This window comes from Pyrus communis, chromosome 17 (genome assembly GCF_041283825.1).
Source record: "Pyrus communis isolate YQ-2024b chromosome 17, ASM4128382v1, whole genome shotgun sequence".
Lineage (NCBI taxonomy): Eukaryota > Viridiplantae > Streptophyta > Magnoliopsida > Rosales > Rosaceae > Pyrus > Pyrus communis.
The window spans coordinates 3177487-3196717 of NC_142581.1; the positions used below are offsets into that span (position 1 = coordinate 3177487).

Sequence of the window (19231 nt, forward strand, 5' to 3'; positions counted from 1 at the left end):
ATTTCTGACTGCACGATACACAATAAATGGCTAATATGTGAAGATCCTAAGGATCCCCACAAAGTGGATCTATATGGGATCCAATTCCATGTATGACTTCTTCTTAAAACTTTTCACTATTGATTAATTAAACATTTATAATAAGCTTTTTAGTCAAAATGGTTTCGGAGACTGATATAACTTACCATTTTGTTCCTTGATATTTAAAATCAATAGAAGTAGTTCTTGAGATTGTCCAACGTCAATCATTTTGGTTCTTTTGTAAAAACTTCTGTTAAATTGAAGAAATCACCAGCTCAAGTGAAGAGGTTGATTTGACAAAAATACCCTTAATTTAACAGAGATTTTTCACGGAATGATCAAAATGATTAAAATGGACAATCTCAAAGACCAAAATGAGTACTTACTCTACTCTCAATGACCATTTTGGCTAAAAAGCCTAAAAATGGATAGTGATTTATGCGCTTCATTTTCACTTTCTACACCTTCATCTGTTGTTTTTGACTACTGAATTGAATAATCGAAAAGAAATTTAATAAACAAAATGATAAGAAAAGGTGCAGAATATTATAATATAATTGGATCTCCAATTTAATCACTTCCGTAATAATATAATTGTCTTTCAAATAAAAAGATACACATTACAATACTAAAACAAATTGGATCTCCAACTGTGTCTAGCTACCGATTATATTAGTATGATCATCATCAATGGGGATTGACAGTCTGCAATATACTAATTACTTGTAACTCTACAGAAGCACTAAGTCAAGATTTGCCATGTTCCTGAGATGACAAGCATCTGCTGCCGACATAGACAAAGGCACATGTTTTCTCTTTCTCCCACTTCTCCATGAAAATGCAATGAAAGAAAATGACATCCATGTATATATGAAGATGAAAACAGACTTCGGTTTTTAGTTAAAGGCAAAGACTGACAAAGATTACAACTAATGAAAAAACAACCGTATGAATCTCATACTGTATAGCCACAAAACGAATGCTGGCTGTGTTTGATTAATCTTGGCATATCTCGAGGCATCTGGGAAAGAAACATAGTGGAATGTTTGAGATCCGAGAGCTCTCCAGTCACCATCGCGGCAAAATCTTAGGCACGATCAGCGTATGTCACTTTGTGCTCATCGCTCGGAGAGATAGGCACAAGGCATATGACATCCGGTTGCATTTAAGTTTTTCTCCTCCGTCGGGTTTGATTATGTTTGGAGGCGGACAGTTGGCAGCTCTCATACTCCACTGTCTGAATCACATGGTAACTCACATGCCCTACTGGTACTGTGAGAAGGTTGTTCGTGTTGAGTTGAACCAGAAGCCTGCACAGCTCTCTTGTTTTAAACGAAGTAGGCCAACCCTGAAGTCGACCTTTCATTACAGACTTTGCACGAGCGTGGTGCTGTCCATATCTCTTTTTTCCTCCTACACACTCTATTCAATTTTCGGCCGTTAGATTGAATAAATTGGAAAAAATCAAACAACATAAATTAACAGAAGGTGTAAGAAATAAAAAGAATGTGTGGATAACATCACTCTTTGCAGTACAATATTACTTTGGTTGAACTTTCCATATGGTTCGTGAAAATGAGTTCCCTACTCAACAGCACCGGATGTCACCGTTGCAGTCCAAACTAATCGTGCACTGGAGATTAAAAAACACAAGAGACAGTGCATGATTGGTTTAAAAAACCGTCACAATAGAATCCCAAGAATAAGCAAGCTTGAGGAACCATCAAATTGTTGTTGAGCATATTAAAACCGTACCAGGACTTACGAGGGTGCGGAAACACAAAAATGTATTGGAAAACAATACATATGGCCTATTCAAACTAAAACCACAAGAAGGGGTTCCAATCAAAGCAGGGGCAGTGCTGAGTTTCCAACACTGCAAACTGAATTCGGGGTTTAAAGTTTAACGTCCGGACACATTCCCGACCAAAAAACACAAAAGATGAGACCGGCAAGACCCAGCATTCTTTGAAATACTACATCCTATTGGCCGTAGTAGGATGGTGAGGCACCAGGAGGCCGAACACCTGGAGATGAAGCACCACCACCAGGTCGCACATTGGGTGGAACGCCTGGCTGAGACATTCCCCTAGAACCCATACCCGAAGAAGTTGGGCCTGATTGGATAGGCGAAGAACCCGCTGGCATTGCTGCAGAGGCATATACAGGACCAGACGATGCTTGGTATGGTTGACCAGGAAAGGTGCTAGGAGACGAACCAAACGTTGATATGCCTCCCTGCATGGCTGGATCCCATGATGGGGATTGTCCTGGAGGACCTGGAGGAGCTTGGGCCTGCACAGAAGTTGCACCACTGTACTCATTGCCATGGTACATCGGAGCAGCCTGAGGATTCTGCCAAGCTCCTGGAGGAGGAGGGTAACCAGCAACTTGTTGTGCCGCAAGTAAACTAGCATCTGGGATTGTGTAGTCCCTACTTTTGTCGCTATACGCCTGCAAGTAAAAATAAATACAAGCAATCAAAATCTCAGGAAAGATATTTGAGTAATGCATTGAGATAATCAGATGGAAAAGTAGGTGTCAAGAAGCATACATTTTAAGGACCAAATCGTTTTTTGACCAAGAATAGATCCACTTATTCCTCCAAAGATATCTTTACATTTTCCTTCTTATTTTTATTCTCATGAACGGTTTTAACTCAAAAACTCATATTTATACCTTTACATTGAGATCAGTATGACGAGAGTATGATAGATGAAGCTTACAATAGCCACCATCATATATGCAGTGTCCCTCTAGAGCTTCTCTGGCAACTGCTGCAGTATTGAGATCTGAAAATAACAACTCACAAGTCAGCCACAGTTGAATTCTTAAAGATCAGTGACAAATCAAAAAGTCGTATTGAAAGAGGAAATACCAGGGTATTGAACTAATGCTTGTGTTTGGCCATTCTTCTCAAATATAGCAATTTTTTGGACAGTGCCAAACGCAGAGAACACCTGTAGCATATAAGAAAGGATCATGATATCTATAAATCCTCTTAGTACTCTGAGCACTAAAAAGGCATGAAAGGTATAAATCCTAACCGTGTGAATAACATCCACAGTGACAGCATACTGCATATTTTCAATTGAAGCAAGAAGCACGTTACTCTCCACCTCCTTCCTCTTTCCATCAGGACCTACAGTAGGCTGGAGATGGAAATAAAGTCAGAGCAATGTTGGCCTTATCGCTTACGTAGTAATACCCAATACTGCATGATACACATTAAAAAGAATGTTCTAAAACCAAGAAGAAACCTGCATAATTCCCTCTATTGCAGTAGGATTTACAGGAAGGTGCGGATTTGTATAGTCCCTGCAGGATCAATGCAACCAAAATCATACTTATTAAGCCACAACTACATGCACAAACTGATGTGAGAGTCTAAAAAACTGCCTAAGATCAGAAACACATTTAAAAAGCCAATTTGAAACCCAAATAAAAAAGGTATATAGTGTTTCACCAAATAAAAAAAGAAAGGAAGATATCGAATAGAAGAACACTTATCAAGAACGAACTTTGATGAGCTCTGTGGAAGTATTATTTAATCACCTTATTGTCCTTAACATTTAATATATTACTCAATTCATTAACTACTGGAAGGATTAAATCGCCATTTAACCTGCTTTAGTAGAAAAAGAGGGTTCTCTAAAATACAATATAGATAGTTCCAAATTATAGATGTTACGTGCAATGAATAAGAATATTTATGACATGAAAGTTTTTACATTTCTCTTTTGGCATGTAAGTTTTTACATTTCTTTTTTTGGCTGTGCATTAGCCTCTAAACACTTTGTGTTAGAAGCATATTACCAATAAATTTATGTCAAATTTAAATAAAAGTGATTATTTCTAATAATCATGAGAAGAATGTAAACACATTTTCACCATGCATTAACAGTGTCAGTAATATTTGTTGTCTAGCAGTATCTTATTCCAAATCTAATAATTTAGTATAAAGAAAGTATGTTGCAAATATATGACATTGACAATATGCTGGACAAGAAGCCATCCCACCAAGAAAAATGTGATGACAAAAAAAAAAATAGAAGGAATTGTATAGCGTGTGATAGTGTAAGATGAAGACTGAATACAGTGCTAATTTGGTACATTTCCGCAATAATAAATACATAAAGGGTACTATATAAGATCAAGGAATTACTAAATGGCCATGACAACACATCTGTGTTCTGGCTACCAAGCTTCACTAACCCCTAGATGACAAAAAGCACACACACCAATTAGCAATTGATTTATCATGCAATAAAATCAGCGAAGGAGTGTAGCAATCGTCACAATCTGACACAGAAGAGTGAAGCCAGTATAAAAACCAGAAATAGATTATTGACCTGTTGGGTCTGTTTCTTACCTGCTTCGGTGAGACTGGAACTTGATGTTCAGATCGGTATGTGCGGAATATGAAATACGTAAGTTGCATGAACCGACGTTCTCCGGAAGCAAGTACCTGAATGCAAAGCCTTACATGTCAAAATTAGCAACAATATACACTTTCCCAGATGTACTGATATCAATGAGAAATGACGGTGGGAGGAGGGAACGTTTGTAATGTGCTTGCCTGGGTATACTTCTTCCATCCAACGCATTCCTTGCCATAGATGCGGTGACAGCATCACTGAACTGAATCAATGCCTGCAAAATTAAAATGAGAGAATAAGCATGAAGCATCTGGAGTACAAATCATATGCAATACTAAGAAAGATCATCCAATACACACCTGGAAGCCTGCTGCTTTTTCAAAAGTAGCAATCTTGTGCACAAACCCGAAAGCAGAGAACACCTGAAAAATGATTCAGTTCATCATAAACATATTACATTGATATAACAGGAAACAAGACAACAGCAGAAACCCTCCCAGATGAAAATACTAAGGGCAGCAAAAAAATTCTGAACAGATGAGTTATAAGTGCAGAATGACACCTGTGCATATATGCGTGACCTTACAAAGGAGTATGACGTACATGATAATAATTCCAAACTGCTTCCAACGAAGTAATTTAAATAAGAGAAAACCTTCTGTGATTCAACTGATTTCAGTAAAAACGAAAAAAGTAACATGTGTTATACAAAAAAAAATACAATTTGAACGTTTATACAGAATCCCATGACGTAGAAAACACCTCAGCATATCATGATCTCTAGACATGGATCAGGCAGGTTGAAACAAAGTTTTGCAACTTATTAGAAGATATGTCCAAATGTGGGCCAAAAAGCACTTACCAAGTGAATAACATCAATGCTCACATCGCCAGCTTCAACACCCTCAATGGTTACCAACAAGACATTTCCGGGCACATCTCCCGGACTTTTGTTGTTGACAATTTCGTGTCTATTTGAATACTGAATGTAAACGGTTTTACCACGGACCTGCGCAGGCTCCGAGGATGAAGCATAATACGAAACCATATTGATGGCCTGGTTTAGGTCTGACTGTAAAATAAAAAACCACATTCATCAACATATAAACATTGCCAGATGCGAAAGATATAAAAACTAAAATCCTTACAAGAAATAAGCATATTCATACATATTAGGCAGCAAACTGGATAACCCTGAAGCTAGACTTCATTAAAATTCTGAATTTTTTTCGTAAATCTAGTAAAATTCACACAAATTAGGCAGCTAACAATAAAACCCTCAAGCTAAAAATCATAAATTCTGGAAAATTCAATAAATTTATTAACATCCAATATACAACACTGAAATTAGAAATGAGAAAAGTAAGAGGGGCGTACGAATTCGACGAAGGCCTGATTGCGATTGGCGCCGACATTACACTTGGTGTTGACGATCTTGCCGAAGGGTTTGCAGAGCTCGATGAGCTCCTCCTCGGCGCACTCCCACGGGAGGTTACGGAGGTGGAGCACCTTCGACGGCGTCTGAGTGTACCGGAACTGCGGCGTCCCCGATGTCGACATAGGGCGGAGATTGGGTGGGCCAAGTTGGGGGTTGGGCGTTAGGGTTAGGGGAAGAGAGAGAGAGATTAGAGAGGGATTGGGGTGTTTGGCCGTCGAGAAAGTGTGGGAGTCGATTGGATTGGGTAGAAACTGGGGACGTCAGGTGGGAGGATTATTATTGATAAGAGACAACTCACACTGCGTCATCTCCGTGGAGAAATTTTTCGACGTAACCGAAACACAATTTGAAATGTAAAATGTATTACAATTAATGTATTGTATTAATTTTTTGACACACTGAATTTTATTTTTTTTATGAACGCGATTTTAGTAGGCAGAGGGGTTTAAAAGTCATTTTGTTTGGGAGAAAATTGCTAATTATCTTTTTTAATTTGTAAGAGCTGGTGGCTGAGTTGAATACAAGTATTTATCCTAAACTCTCGTCTTGAATTAAATTTTTTATCAAAGTTCATAAAATACAAGTTGCTTCAATGAAACAAAAGTGACGAAACAAAGGTAGTTTACATTTTATACTGGCTAATTTTTGATCTTGCAATATATTTTTTTATGTGCAAATGACAGGTAACACTAAAACTACCGCCACATTAAAAACAAAAGTCTTCGATAATACATAATATTAAATAATACAAAAATGCATGATCAAGATTAAGAATATAAAAAATTACAAAATTTTTAATTTGTTAAATTATTAATAATATTAAATGATACGTAATATTGAAAACACATATCTGTAAGTGGTCATTTACTACAGTGATGAAAAGCAGTTAAACCGTTAATAGTATGGGTTTGGATCCTATAAATGATTAATTTAATATTTATTTTAACAAATTTATCGTTCGGTTAAAAAAAAAAAAAAATGACACATAACTTAAAATTAATTGTTTTATTTTCCTCACAAGAGAAAGGGCGGTCAAAAATGTGTATAGTAGTAAGGCTGAGTATATAACAAAAGAAAAAGAAAGGGCGGTCAAAACCCTAGAAATCTAAATCTAAGATTCCAAAACGCAGAGACAGCATAATCTGGCAGTTCGATCGATATCTCTCTCCGTTCAAAGGGTACTCGATTTTCTTCTCCAATTTAGGGTTCCTGTATACCCAATTTTGCTAAATTAGAGTTGAATCTGATTTCGCACTGATTTTGTTTGTTGATTGAATGATTGGGAAATAGATAGCGATGGCAGGTCAGAGAAATAGTTATGGAAAACGTTCTCATTCGCAGTCGGAGTACGCCGACAACGGCGGCGGAGGAGGAAACAAAAGGAGAAATCCCGGCGAGGAAAGGGAGCAATTCATCATCGATGCGGAGGACACGGTGTACCGGTACTTGTGCCCAGTGAAGAAGATTGGGAGCATAATTGGGAGAGGAGGAGAGATTGTGAAGCAGCTGAGGGGGGACACCAAGTCCAAGATTCGAATTGGGGAGACGGTGCCGGGCAGCGAGGAGCGGGTTGTTACTATTTACAGTGCGAGCGATGAGACGAATGGGTTCGAAGATGGCGGGACGTGTGTGGCTCCGGCTCAGGACGCTCTGTTCAGGGTCCATGATAGGGTGATTGCTGAGGACACGCATAATAATAACGAGGAGGAGGCGGACGGTGGCGGTAGTGGTGGCGGGGGGCACCATGTGATTGTGCGGCTTCTTGTGCCGTCTGATCAGATCGGTTGCATTATTGGGAAAGGAGGGCAGATTGTTCAGAACATTCGGAGTGAAACCGGTGCACAGATTCGGATTCTCAAGGATGACCATCTGCCTGCTTGTGCCTTGAACTCTGATGAGCTTGTGCAGGTATATTGAATAAGTTTTTGAACTTTTTAATGAATTTTTGAACTTTTCCTGTTTCTTGCATACGGATATGTCTTAAATTTATGATTCGATTCGGGTTTTTTTGGTGCTTTTGTCTTTAATGGGTAAATTTCTAGGTAGCATTTCAACATCTTACCTGAAGAGAGTAATGCTCTGCATGTTCTTATTGGTCTATATAGTGCTTTCTGTTATGTTAATTTGCACGATTCCACTCTTTGGACCCTTAACCTTACATGCTTGTAAAATGTGTGTGATGTTTATTTCTTTTTCCTTAATAAGTGGTCAGGGTTTGATGGAGCATGCTATGTTAGAATGTGAGACGTGGAATTGTTGAGAAATCTTTGGAGTCACTTTGTGCAAGTTGTTTGTTTTCTAGGTACTGGAAATTCTTTTCATATGTATGCTTATTAAGTTATTGATCATGGATTCAGATATCTGGGGAAGCTCCACTAGTCAAGAAGGCTCTTTTTCAAATTGCATCTCGCCTTCATGATAACCCATCACGATCTCAGCATTTACTTACTTCTTCGGTGCCTATGTATCCTGGTGGTTCACTCATGGGTCCATCTGGTGGTCCCCCACTAATGGGAATTGCTCCAATGATGGGTCCTTATGGAGGGGGGTACAAAGGTGATGTTGGAGACTGGTCACGCTCCTTGTACTCAGCTCCAAGAGATGAAGCATCCTCGAAAGAATTTTCTATTCGCTTGGTTTGTCCAACTGCGAATATTGGAGGTGTGATTGGAAAGGGTGGTACCATAATTAACCAAATCAGACAGGATTCGGGGGCTGTTATTAAGGTTGATAGTTCAGCTACTGAAGGAGATGATTGCTTAATTAATGTATCAGCAAAAGAGGTGAATTACTGCTCCATTTGTTTTTTGCGTGGAGTTGTATCGGTGGAGGATTTACATCATTGTTTTTTTTAACATGTACCATTACAGTTCTTTGAAGACTCATTCTCAGCAACCATTGAAGCAGCAGTGCGTTTGCAACCCAGATGCAGTGAAAAAGTAGAAAGAGATTCAGGAATTATCTCATTCACAACCCGCCTACTTGTTCCAACATCACGAATTGGCTGCCTAATTGGGAAAGGTGGGGCTATTGTAACTGAGATGAGGAGACTTACCAAAGCTAATATTCGCATACTTTCTAAGGAAAATCTTCCCAAAATTGCATCTGAAGATGATGAGATGGTGCAGGTAAAGTCTTTTTCATCATGCCTCTGGATTTTCCTGACTGTCGTATTTTCTCGTGTCATTTTGAAATTTTTTCTCTTTGATAATGTGTTTAGAGTTTCCTTGATTTGGCTCGTATCATACAGATATTGACAATTTTGTGTTTCATTTTACAGATTTCTGGAGAACTTGATATTGTTAAGGATGCTCTTATACAAGTAGTTACCAGATTAAGAGCAAACCTTTTCGACAGGGAAGGTGGAGTGCCTGGATTCCTGCCAGTTTTGCCTTATCTTCCTGTGTCAGCAGATGGTCCAGATGGTCCAAATTATGATAGTAGGGATGGTAAAAGACATGGTCGTGGGCATTCTTATTCTGCTGGCTATGGTGGCTCAAGTGATTTTGCTGCTAATGACAGTTATGGAAGTTATGGTGGTTCACAGGTATATTTTTACTGCTATTTTTAGACTTTTCTTCTAAGAATAAGGTGACTAATTTTCACTTTACAAAGTTTTTCTTCTTTTTCACTTGACAACACTTTTTCTTCAAATCATATGTAGATTGGTGGTAGCGGCAGCGCTTATGGAGCCTACGGGGGTTATTCTTCCGGGCGGAGTGGTAGTTCTGGGTAAAACTTTCTTCCATTGTCTTTTCATTCTTGAATTGCCTCTTATTAGTTTCATATCCTCCCCTCCTTTTTTTTCAAATTTTTTTTGTGTTCTGTTGCTCTTTTTGTGCAAATATATATCAAGTAGCTAGCTGTATTTAGGTGACAACTTCACAGTTAGTGTACAACCTCAAGTTGGTTATTCATAAAATTCTAAATTTGGGACTTTGTGGTAACACTTAACGAATTTTAGACACAAATATCTCTGAATAGAGTTATCTGGGTTTGTTCATGAGCACAGTAGGCTTCTAATCTCGGGTTTAATAATTAAGTACCGTGTTTCTTTCTTTTTCCACAAATGCTGTTCTTGAAACGCATTAATCCTGATTTGAAGCTTATGATATCAGGTTATCTAGCCAGAATCCTGTTTCTCGGAGGAGAAACTATGTTTAATGATGGTACCAGCAGGTAGACTATGGTTGTCTTTTGAGATTTTCATGTCTGTTGTTATAACTGGCATTACCCCTTGGCCAGTCATTTGATAATCATAACCTATCCAATCTCCCTGTATATAAAATTCTGATGCTTATGTTTTCCCTTTTTTGCCTTTCCCATCCCATCGAAACAGCTGAGTTCTATGAAGCCTGAAGCTAGCCTACTGTCTGCCTAAACCGGAAGATGAACCAGCATATGACATAGTCATGGCCCACCTTGACGAATCTACTTATAAGTCCAAGAAACCAAAATTACCAAGCTTCCCTAGAACCTATATACCAGCATGCCCGCCCATGTTGCTGTTTTTCCTGTTACACTTTTACGTTATGAAGCCATGTTACTTCAATGTTACCTCTGTATTTGTGCTTCTCAGCTATGTAGTTTGATTACTTTGTTGTTTTAATTTTTATGTTGTTGATCTTGAAAACTTAACCACTTACTTTGTGATGTAGCAGATTGTCGTATCATCTGACTGCCGGCATTTATGATCCATCTGTATCATTTTTATTATGAGTTTGGTTTACAGCAGACTGTTTCTGAAATCCATCTGCATTAAAATAACTTTTTTTGAGGTCTACCAATCCGAAATTAGTTCTGATTTAAAAGTGTGAATTGTTCATATACCATACAAACGCATGCTCACACACAATTTTTCTTTTTGAGGTCTACCAATCCGAAATTAGTTCTGATTTAAAAGTGTGAATTGTTCATATACCATACAAACGCACGCTCACACACAATTTTTCTTTTTGAGTTCTACCAATCCGAAATTAGTTACGGGTTTTTAAGTAAGAATTTGTGTATTTTGCATATACCAAACACATATATTAATGCTAATAGAGCAGGATGTGTAATTGAAGCTGAATCTCAACACGACTACGGTAGCTGTGTGCCTGGTGGTGTTCGTGTTGAACACCAAATTTAACTGCCATGCATCAAACACTCTGCCATCCCGGGAAATTTTTGGTTGAACGCCAAATTTAACTGCAAGTTTTCTGTTAAGTTCTGCTGCTGCCAGTTTTGTTCATGTTCAGGTAAGTTCGGAGTTTCTTTCAATGTTATGTTAAGTACAAATTTGATGGATGCTGGAGCTTCAGATCTTACTTTTGAAGGCCATGATGGAAATTTGTGGGGTTGAAACTCGATGATTCAAGTGGTAGGTTGATTTACTATGTTATGCATGCTCGTGTCACTGTCTAGCTATGGTTAAAAGTGATCTAAGTCTCTTGTATGGCGCATTTGGCAGGTTCTATTTCTGCCCGTTGGCATGATCACGATACAAGAATTGATTGTTGCAAACACGATTTAAGAAGCATATATACTCAGAGTACATAGTCTGATTGGCAGCTTTTCGCATATTAGTTGTACCTAGTGGCACTGGTTGGAATTAACTTTTGCGTTTGTTTTTCTCTTTGGAGGAAAGGGGATGTGTGCTGGTTGTATACATGTTGGGGCGACGCCCGTCTGCTTTCAACCAGAATGGATTAAGTTTCTTGGAAATGCAGTTTTGATATATTTCCTTTGTTTACACTTTGCTGCTCATGTAGTTCAGTTTATGGGTTGGTGTGATGTGTTTTGAAGCCATTGCTTGCTTTCTGCCCTTTGGGTTTTTATCACAAGTGTCTGAAAGGAAATCAAGAAATTGCCTTATCAGTGTTTATTATTACAACCTCTGGATGTCTCAGTATTTAGAAGGTAAGTACCCATCAGACCGGAAATAGGTACCACTAGATCGAGAGCTAGATGATGACTTTACTTGCACAAAATAAAAATTGCAGGAATGCTGTTGAGTACATATAGTGATGACCCTCTTGCAGAACATGATGGTGACGCTGAGGTAAACGTCCTTCAACTTTAAGGCTTCAATTTGGTGGAAAGTTTGGACTAAAATGTTATATTTGGGTCTAAATATTGTTGAATAAAGCAAAAAGTTCTACATCGACTTTCTCACAAAACATATATCAAATGGTTCAACTTTTCATTGCACCGAGTTCTTTAGAATAAAACTCCACACCTCTTTGGGTCATATGTGGTTAGTTGGGGATAATATCGGTGTTGGATTATTTGACCTGTTTTTTTGAAATTTTAACATGCTATTAGAGTGGGTATTTAGATTAGATCTGAATTATTGGGTTCACCTACAAACATCACTGATGTAGTTCCACGCATAACTATTCCAAAGTGGTCGGACGTGAGGGGCATGTTGAACAAAGCAAAGAGTCCCACATTGGCCATCGCACGAAACCAAGTCAGAACTTATATCAAATAGTTCAACTTCAATTGCACTAAGGTCTTTCAGGATAAAATCTCACATCTCTTGGAAAACAGGTGGTTAAGTTGAGAACAATATTAGTATTGAAGCCATTTGGCAGATCTTTCTGAAACTTTAACAAATATAATTTCAATTGAATTTTGATGGTCAAAACATGAATAAAACTTCCAAGTTTACATTTACTTTTATGCACTTAAGATCCTAAGTTTGATTCTCTCTTCCTAATATTGCATTTATAAAAATAAATTTGGAGCTCACGCAAGTGAAATTTGATCTTTAATATAACATTTGAGTTTTGATTACAATTCTCAGCCAATTTGTTAAAACTTAAATTTGAATTCTTAATTTATAAAAGCCCCAAAAAGAGAAGTTTTCAGTTTTTTTTTCCAGGGATCTAGACCTAGTGAGTCCTTGAATTCTATAACGCCCTTTAATTCTAGCATTTCATATTGAATACACAAAAATCTAATTTTTGCTTGTTGATATTAATCAAACAAAAACTCAAACAAATCCAAAAACTCAATTTCTAAAAACCCCCCACAAACAAAAAGTCGCTATTGACCCGGAAACTTGTAGGGTTTAACGGAGTGAGAGTTGTGATGTCGTCGCGGCGGTGGCGGAGGAGCTTGGGAGAGGAGATAGGTGGAGGCGTGGAGCATCTGGTGTTGGCCTGGGGGTCGGTTGGGTGGGGTTAGCCAATTTGCCAATTTGGGAATTGGAATTGTAAAAGTGAATGAAATGGGATTGGGAGGTCGGGGAGGTGGAATGAAGATCTTCCAATTGCATATGTTCATCTTATGTCGTACGACTAGAAATTATAGTAAATCTTTTTATTTAAAATTAAATATAAACAGTATTTGACGAAAACTAATCGTACGATGTACATGAATAGATTTGATTGAATGATTCTCGAGATCTTCACAAAAAGGATCCAAAGAGATTATTCGGGGAGTGGAAATAGTCATTCAAACATCTCTTCCTTTTTTTGAATTAAAAAAGGTGAGGATCTCACGTGGTTTATCAAAAAGGATGAGTTTTTATTTTATTTTTCAAATGGCTTGGCTCAAAAGAGTCAAAATAACGTCGTTTTAGTGAAATCATTTAAAATGAAAGTATTCTTCTCTTTAAACTGCAATGCAGCTGTCGCTGCTTTTCTCCTCCAAACTTGAGCGGTCTTAGGAGGTTCTCACAACTATTTATTTGTGCTTTCGAGTGGTCCTGAAGCCACCTAGACCCTCTAAGAGCAGCTCCAGCGGGAGCAACTGCTCGAGGGACAGGCTGCGGAACAGTGCCTGATTGCCAGAGGGAGGAAGTCCAGCGTTGGCTGGCGAGCGAGCCCGAGCAGGCCCGAGCTCCAGGCCGGTGGATTCCTGCCAGCCCGAGCGCCCGAGGGCTGTCTGACGTGGGCTGACGTCATTGTCCTCTTCTTCGTCATCGTCGTCCTCTTCGCCCTCATCCGCGTCGTCGTCCTCGTCGGCGTCCTCCTCTTCTTCGTCTACGCTGTCGTCGGATTTGGACTCGGACTCGGACTGCGACTCGTACAGCTCCAATTGCTCGGCGGTCAAAGGCTTAACTTCTTTTTCCTCCACAACTTCCTCCATAGCCTTCATCCTCTCAAAGCTCACACAAATTTGCAGAGAAAATCTCCTCTTTGTATTCTTGAGAAAACGAATTGGGATTGGATTTGGGAAAGTGAATGAGACAGAGGGAAGGAGGGACGAGAGAGGAGCTGCCAATTGGGATTGGATTGCAAATAAAATTATTTTATAAATAAATAAAATACTAATATTTTACTACCAATTACCGGGGCTATTCAAGTTCAACGGTGGAGATACAAAAGGTGATTACTGTTTATTAATGGTAATTACTGTTCATGAGGTGGATTAAATAGTGAATAGCCAAGGGGAAGGGCTCTTACACTGGAAGTGCTCTAATAGATCCGTCCTGGTTAGGGGTAGATAAGTATTTCTCGACTTGGTCAAAATGGAACCCCAACCCTAAAACTTAGGTTGGGATGTGGCCTTACCCAAATCCAGTAAATTAACGCACCTCACCTAACCGATTCCTAACCAATAGTACACGTTCTGAAGAGAGCCATACCAATTAATCTGAAAGCAAATCAAATCCCTAGAAGTAATGCCATGACTTAAATGGTGTTGTGAGAAAAAGCGGTCAGAGATTGCAAACTTTAAGGGTGATGGGTATGGATCTTTAAGGCTTCAATATCTCTTTGGTTTATGCACCCATGCAAAAGTCACATCCAAAGTGATGTGTTTCGTACTTTTTTCATGCCTTTTTGTAATGTGTAGTTACAGTTAATTCATGTCAATATTTTAACTGTGACCACATAAACAAAAGAGATGGGGAGAGTATGAAAATGAAAAGACAGACAATCCGTCTCCCTTAAGAACTCTCTAAATTACTCATTTTCTTGCTCAGATCCTATTGGACTTTCCTAAGGATCTTAGGGATTCTGTAATCATGTCCGTTTATTATGCATCGTGCGATCAATTTTCGTTAGGTACTATTTATATTTGAATTTTAAAATTTAAATGATTTCTGACAACACGATATACCATAAACGAATACGATTGCGGGATCCCTAGTTTCTTAGAAAAAGGACCCGGATCGGACAGTTCTAGGGTTGCTCTGCTTGTGCAACAGCTGACACCATTAATACTTGGGACTGTTTGGATACAGAGAAAAGCACTTTGTCCAATTTCTTAATACGTGCAGCTAGCCAACTACTAGACAGTGTCTAGTAGGCAGTAGATTCTAGGGTTTGCTCTATATTTATGCTTGGCTCATATCTTATTCGTCCAAACACTGCCAATCGGACTTTGTAGTCCAATCGGCTTCTTCTTCTCTACCTGTTTCTAACAGCTTCCTTGTTTGGGAAATTTGCTTGTTTTCTTGTTGAAATAAGTAGAGGGGTTTTGTTTCCGTTTTCTGCTTGGGAATGTTGTCTTTCTCCTTTGGGGAAAAAACCCTAAATTCCTGCCTCTGTTTTTTGAGTTTCTTGCAGTTAAATCTACTTTGATTGGTTGACTTGTGGGAAAGTCGGCCCCTCTTTCGCTTTGCTGCCAAACATATACTCTTCATTTGTGTTGTAAAACTTCATATAATTCTAGGTATATGGTATTTTTCATCTTAAAGTCTTGCATGTGGGAATGAGGTATGCAGTGCAGCCAAGGATGACTTGCCGGCAGCAATGTTCAGTTACAATATTATGTATCAACCCTAATCTTGTATACATATATGTGTGTGTATATATATATATATCTATATATACATTGCATATTTATGGGATGTATCATGTATGTTGATATCATCTCATGCATATATACATGATACAGAAAGATACATGATCTTGTGACAACGAGATGATCGGCAAGTCATCTCTGGCTACATTTTTGCCTCCTTTTCTCATGCTAGATTGATACGATGACGATAACAACCCTGATCTGGACCACCGTATATGCATGAAGTGATGGTAGTTGTAGTCATGAGAGCGTGACCTCAAATTTGAAGGGTTAGTTTATCTATTTTTATGGAAATCTCGTTTATTTCTTTATGTATTTAGCATTATTTTTTTTATTTAGATATTTGGGCATAGTCACATTAACTAGAGTATATACGCTTTCCTTATGCACTCAAGTTCGCATATCTCCATCATAAATTTGATTGAATTTCGGTAGAATATCGCTTGTATTAGGTAAGGGAAAACATCATTCTTTCATCTAATCTTTCCCAAACTTTGCTGATGGAAGTCGCCAGCTTGCATATATCCGATTTCCTGTGAGTTTACTTGAAACTTTCTGCTTCTTATGTTCGATGTTTTAAAACTTTCTACATGATACAGAAGTTGGATAGTATATGGAGCTTTACTGTCCAACTATCCTCTCTTTTTCTGCATTCACTAGGTATTATCACAGATAACTGCAACTTGAAGGAAATGTCCTTGTCTGCTAAGTTGATGCTTTATTTATTTTAGGGCAATTTCGTGTATATATAAACAGGTCGTGTGTAGCTTATGATAAATGGTGAATGTGAGGTAGTTGGGATTGGTTAACTTTTCTCATAACGTGAACGTGTTACCATATTTTTGCATAATCTATGAAAAAAAGGTCACTTTTGGAGAAATATTGGAGAAATTTGATTCAAAGTATTTAATCAACCGATGATTTGGAGAAATACTGGGGATTCATAATTAGGAGATTATTACATTGGGAGTCGTCGACCAAACCTTGGTATGGCGATTTTTGGGAGAAAACTAATGTATCAGTCCTCACAAAAATGGTGCTAAGGTCCGCTCACACCCACCTGTTGCATAATTTGATCAAAGCGGTACGAAAACAAGGTAGGTTAGGCAAATTAACCTTGTACTATTTAAGTAGGCTTAATTACCAAGTAAATGTAAGCTGGTTGTCTTAATGTGTCGTTCTTGTTATATTCAAGTTCGAATCTCTCATTGTATTAAAGTTCAAATCGCTCTTTTATAAATAACTTGAAATAACGACTTGTTTAAGGGGAAAAAATTCTCTTTTAGAAGAACATATATTATTTTCGCCATGGTCTCATGCCATACAATAGTTATGTAATCTATGTTGGCCTCTAAATATGAAGATCTATGGGCCCTTTTTGCATTCGTTCTCTCTTAAATGTATCTTTCTATAGTTTTGAGCTAAATAAATTAAAAGGAAAACTAATAAAAAGGAATGGAAAACTTTAAGTTTTAACGATAAGAATAAAATAAAGGGTAAAGTGAATAGTATCAAAATTGATATTAAGTGTAAAAATATGGTTTTTCGTTCAAGTGAATAGTATCGAGATATTTTTGTTAAAGTTCCCTAAATCAAAAGGAAAATTATTTCCTTTAAATAAATTGGAAGCAAGTTATTTTCTCAAAAAAGTATTCCCATTTGCACTTATGCAGCTTTGATTTGCATCATAATTGACATATAGAAAAAAGAAACATACATATTACATATAACAAAAGCCCAATCCAAATAACTACTATGAAACAAACTCTAGATCATACAAATCTCCAAGAAAAATTTGTGTGAACCATATCAATTACAAAACCGTAATGGGAAACGAAGGAAGAAATTAAGACCGATAGATGGGGTTAGCTAAAGAGATATGAGACCTTCCCTGACCAGCAATCCAAACATGAGAACAAAGAGGCCAACTCCGATGCACTGAGTTGGAGAGACGAGAGTCTGAGAATAAGCAGACAAGGTCACTGCTGCACCAACTATTCCAATCAAAAAAGCACTCGACTTCGGATCCATTTTTTTACCTTTTCTGTTAATAACTTGGGAGGAATGAGAGAAGTCACTTTTTGATGAACTTCAACGCTGATATAGTTCAAGATTTTGGTGGATGATTAGAGTTTAAGAGCAACTGAGGTCAACTCTTACGGTTTTTGCATCTCAAGGGCAATGCTTGCCCCTTGATGCTCTCTGAGAGTTCCACAAGTCAACCCCTTAGGTGGATCATCGATAACTAATCACACAGGTGGCTAATTTTTAAACATGATATAAAATTTAGCTCATTTTTCAATATTGTTCAGAATTGAGTCCATTTTTTAATGTTATATTCGGTTTGGATAGTGATTTTCACACTTTTGTTTTTTTTTTCTTTTTGCATTTCTCTTTATTGATGTCTATTGAGTCGTCTATGATTTATTCAAATCAAAGATTAATTAAAAAGAGAACCGTGGTAGAGTTACACGAAGGACACGTCGATACAGCTGCCCTACTAGAGTAGCTCTCAACGATGTGGGAAAGTTGGGTTTGAAGCTAGTAAGGTTGAGTCTTTGTTGGGAATTTTCAAGTGGGTTAGGGGTTGCTTAGAGAAGTTGAATTCTTGCTTTCCACAATGGAAAACAAAGAAATTGTATTGAGTGTTCATGTTCTTAGTGATTTGATTGAAGGGTTTGTTACTGGTGAATCAGAAGGGGCCGTTTCGATGTATGATAGAGTGAGGCAGCAATTAGTCCCTAATTAAGGAAATGAAGAAACCGCAATTGGCTTTTTCAAGGTTGTTGGTGTTGGAAATTGAGTAGAAAAATTTATTGTCCCACATTGGTCATTCCCAAAAGGTTTCCTCACTTTATAAGACTTTATCTCTTATAAAAAGTGATGGGAGTAATAGGTTTTGGAGATTAAAATTGGGCTCACCCTTGGGATTGGGCTTTAGGGTTTACTAATTAATTAATTAATTAATAAATAATATATATAAAATTAATTAATTACCAAAACAATGGCACGAGATATTTGATCATACTTTGTTGACACATGGGTTCAAAATAAATGAATCTGATAAATGTGTCTACATTAAGAGTAATGATAAAACTTTCTTTATTGTCTGCTTGTATATGGATGGTATGCTCATAATGGGAAACGATAAAGATGTAATAAACAAAAAAAAGAAAATGTTGAATTCGAATTTTGAAATGAAAGACTTAGGTCAAGCCAATGTCATTTTAGGAATTCAAATTAAGAGAAATAGTGAAGGGTATGTCCTTACACAATCCCATTATGCATAAAAAATATTACGAAGGTTTGGTCAAGTTGACTGCAAACTTGCTGCAACTCCTTTTGATGCTGGATGTAAGTTGGAGAAAAATAAAGGCAATGTCATATCTCAACTTGAATATTCTTAAGTAATTGGAAGTCTAATGTACTTGATGAATTCAATTAGGCCCGACTTAGCTTATGCAGTAAGTAGGCTTAGTAGATATACAAGTAATCAGGCATAAGCGCATTGGGATGATTTAGTAAGAGTGTTAAGGTATTTGAAAAATACACTTAACTACGGATTACACTACACTAAGTATCCACCTGTTGTAGAAGGCTTCGGTGATGCCAATTGGATTTCTGACACTACGGAATCCAAGTCGACAAATGG

The 19231-nt window shown here is 37.7% G+C and overlaps 3 protein-coding genes and 1 long non-coding RNA gene across 6 annotated transcripts; 2 read left to right on the forward strand and 2 right to left on the reverse strand.

Moving 5' to 3' along the window:
- Positions 1-1724: 1724 nt before the first annotated feature.
- Positions 1725-6204, reverse strand: LOC137708235 (polypyrimidine tract-binding protein homolog 1). The gene is made up of 10 exons (XM_068447268.2): positions 5778-6204; positions 5263-5472; positions 4760-4822; positions 4601-4674; positions 4394-4489; positions 3282-3339; positions 3069-3173; positions 2900-2981; positions 2701-2813; positions 1725-2475 (listed from the first exon to the last, which is right to left on the reverse strand). The coding sequence occupies exons 1-10, from the start codon at positions 5958-5960 to the stop codon at positions 2005-2007; spliced, it is 1455 nt and encodes a 484-aa protein (XP_068303369.1). The 5' UTR covers positions 5961-6204; the 3' UTR covers positions 1725-2004.
- Positions 6205-6854: 650 nt separating this feature from the next.
- On the forward strand, positions 6855-11574 carry LOC137707986 (RNA-binding KH domain-containing protein RCF3). Of its 3 annotated transcripts, XM_088689062.1 has the most exons (10): positions 6855-7016; positions 7129-7746; positions 8196-8621; positions 8709-8966; positions 9119-9385; positions 9503-9570; positions 9957-10017; positions 10178-10616; positions 10708-11200; positions 11291-11574. In XM_088689062.1, the coding sequence occupies exons 2-7, from the start codon at positions 7135-7137 to the stop codon at positions 10000-10002; spliced, it is 1677 nt and encodes a 558-aa protein (XP_088545188.1). In that variant the 5' UTR covers positions 6855-7016; positions 7129-7134; the 3' UTR covers positions 10003-10017; positions 10178-10616; positions 10708-11200; positions 11291-11574. The 3 variants fall into 3 exon arrangements, with proteins under 3 accessions (XP_088545188.1, XP_068303047.2, XP_088545189.1); XM_068446946.2 differs by having other exon boundaries at positions 10178-11200; XM_088689063.1 differs by lacking the exons at positions 9957-10017; positions 10708-11200; positions 11291-11574 and having other exon boundaries at positions 6865-7016; positions 10178-10557.
- Positions 11575-11613: 39 nt separating this feature from the next.
- LOC148689254 (uncharacterized) lies at positions 11614-11982 on the forward strand. The gene is made up of 2 exons (XR_015958426.1): positions 11614-11739; positions 11823-11982. It is a non-coding gene; the product is annotated as an uncharacterized LOC148689254 (long non-coding RNA).
- Positions 11983-17214: 5232 nt separating this feature from the next.
- LOC148689255 (uncharacterized) lies at positions 17215-17799 on the reverse strand. The gene has a single exon (XM_088689966.1). It carries the CDS (start codon positions 17608-17610, stop codon positions 17449-17451), a length of 162 nt encoding a protein of 53 aa, XP_088546092.1. The 5' UTR covers positions 17611-17799; the 3' UTR covers positions 17215-17448.
- Positions 17800-19231: the final 1432 nt, after the last annotated feature.

Coding starts and splice junctions, on each gene's coding strand:
- LOC137708235 (XM_068447268.2), bottom strand. CDS start 5,960: ATGTCGACATCGGGGACGCCGCAGTTCCGGTACACTCAGACGCCGTCG. Junction 5,473..5,777: donor ATCAGGCCTTCGTCGAATTC/GTACGCCCCTCT, acceptor TTTATTTTACAG/TCAGACCTAAACCAGGCCAT. Junction 2,814..2,899: donor AGCATTAGTTCAATACCCTG/GTATTTCCTCTT, acceptor TGTTATTTTCAG/ATCTCAATACTGCAGCAGTT.
- LOC137707986 (XM_068446946.2), top strand. CDS start 7,135: ATGGCAGGTCAGAGAAATAGTTATGGAAAACGTTCTCATTCGCAGTCG. Junction 7,747..8,195: donor ACTCTGATGAGCTTGTGCAG/GTATATTGAATA, acceptor TCATGGATTCAG/ATATCTGGGGAAGCTCCACT. Junction 9,386..9,502: donor GAAGTTATGGTGGTTCACAG/GTATATTTTTAC, acceptor AATCATATGTAG/ATTGGTGGTAGCGGCAGCGC.
- LOC148689255 (XM_088689966.1), bottom strand. CDS start 17,610: ATGGATCCGAAGTCGAGTGCTTTTTTGATTGGAATAGTTGGTGCAGCA.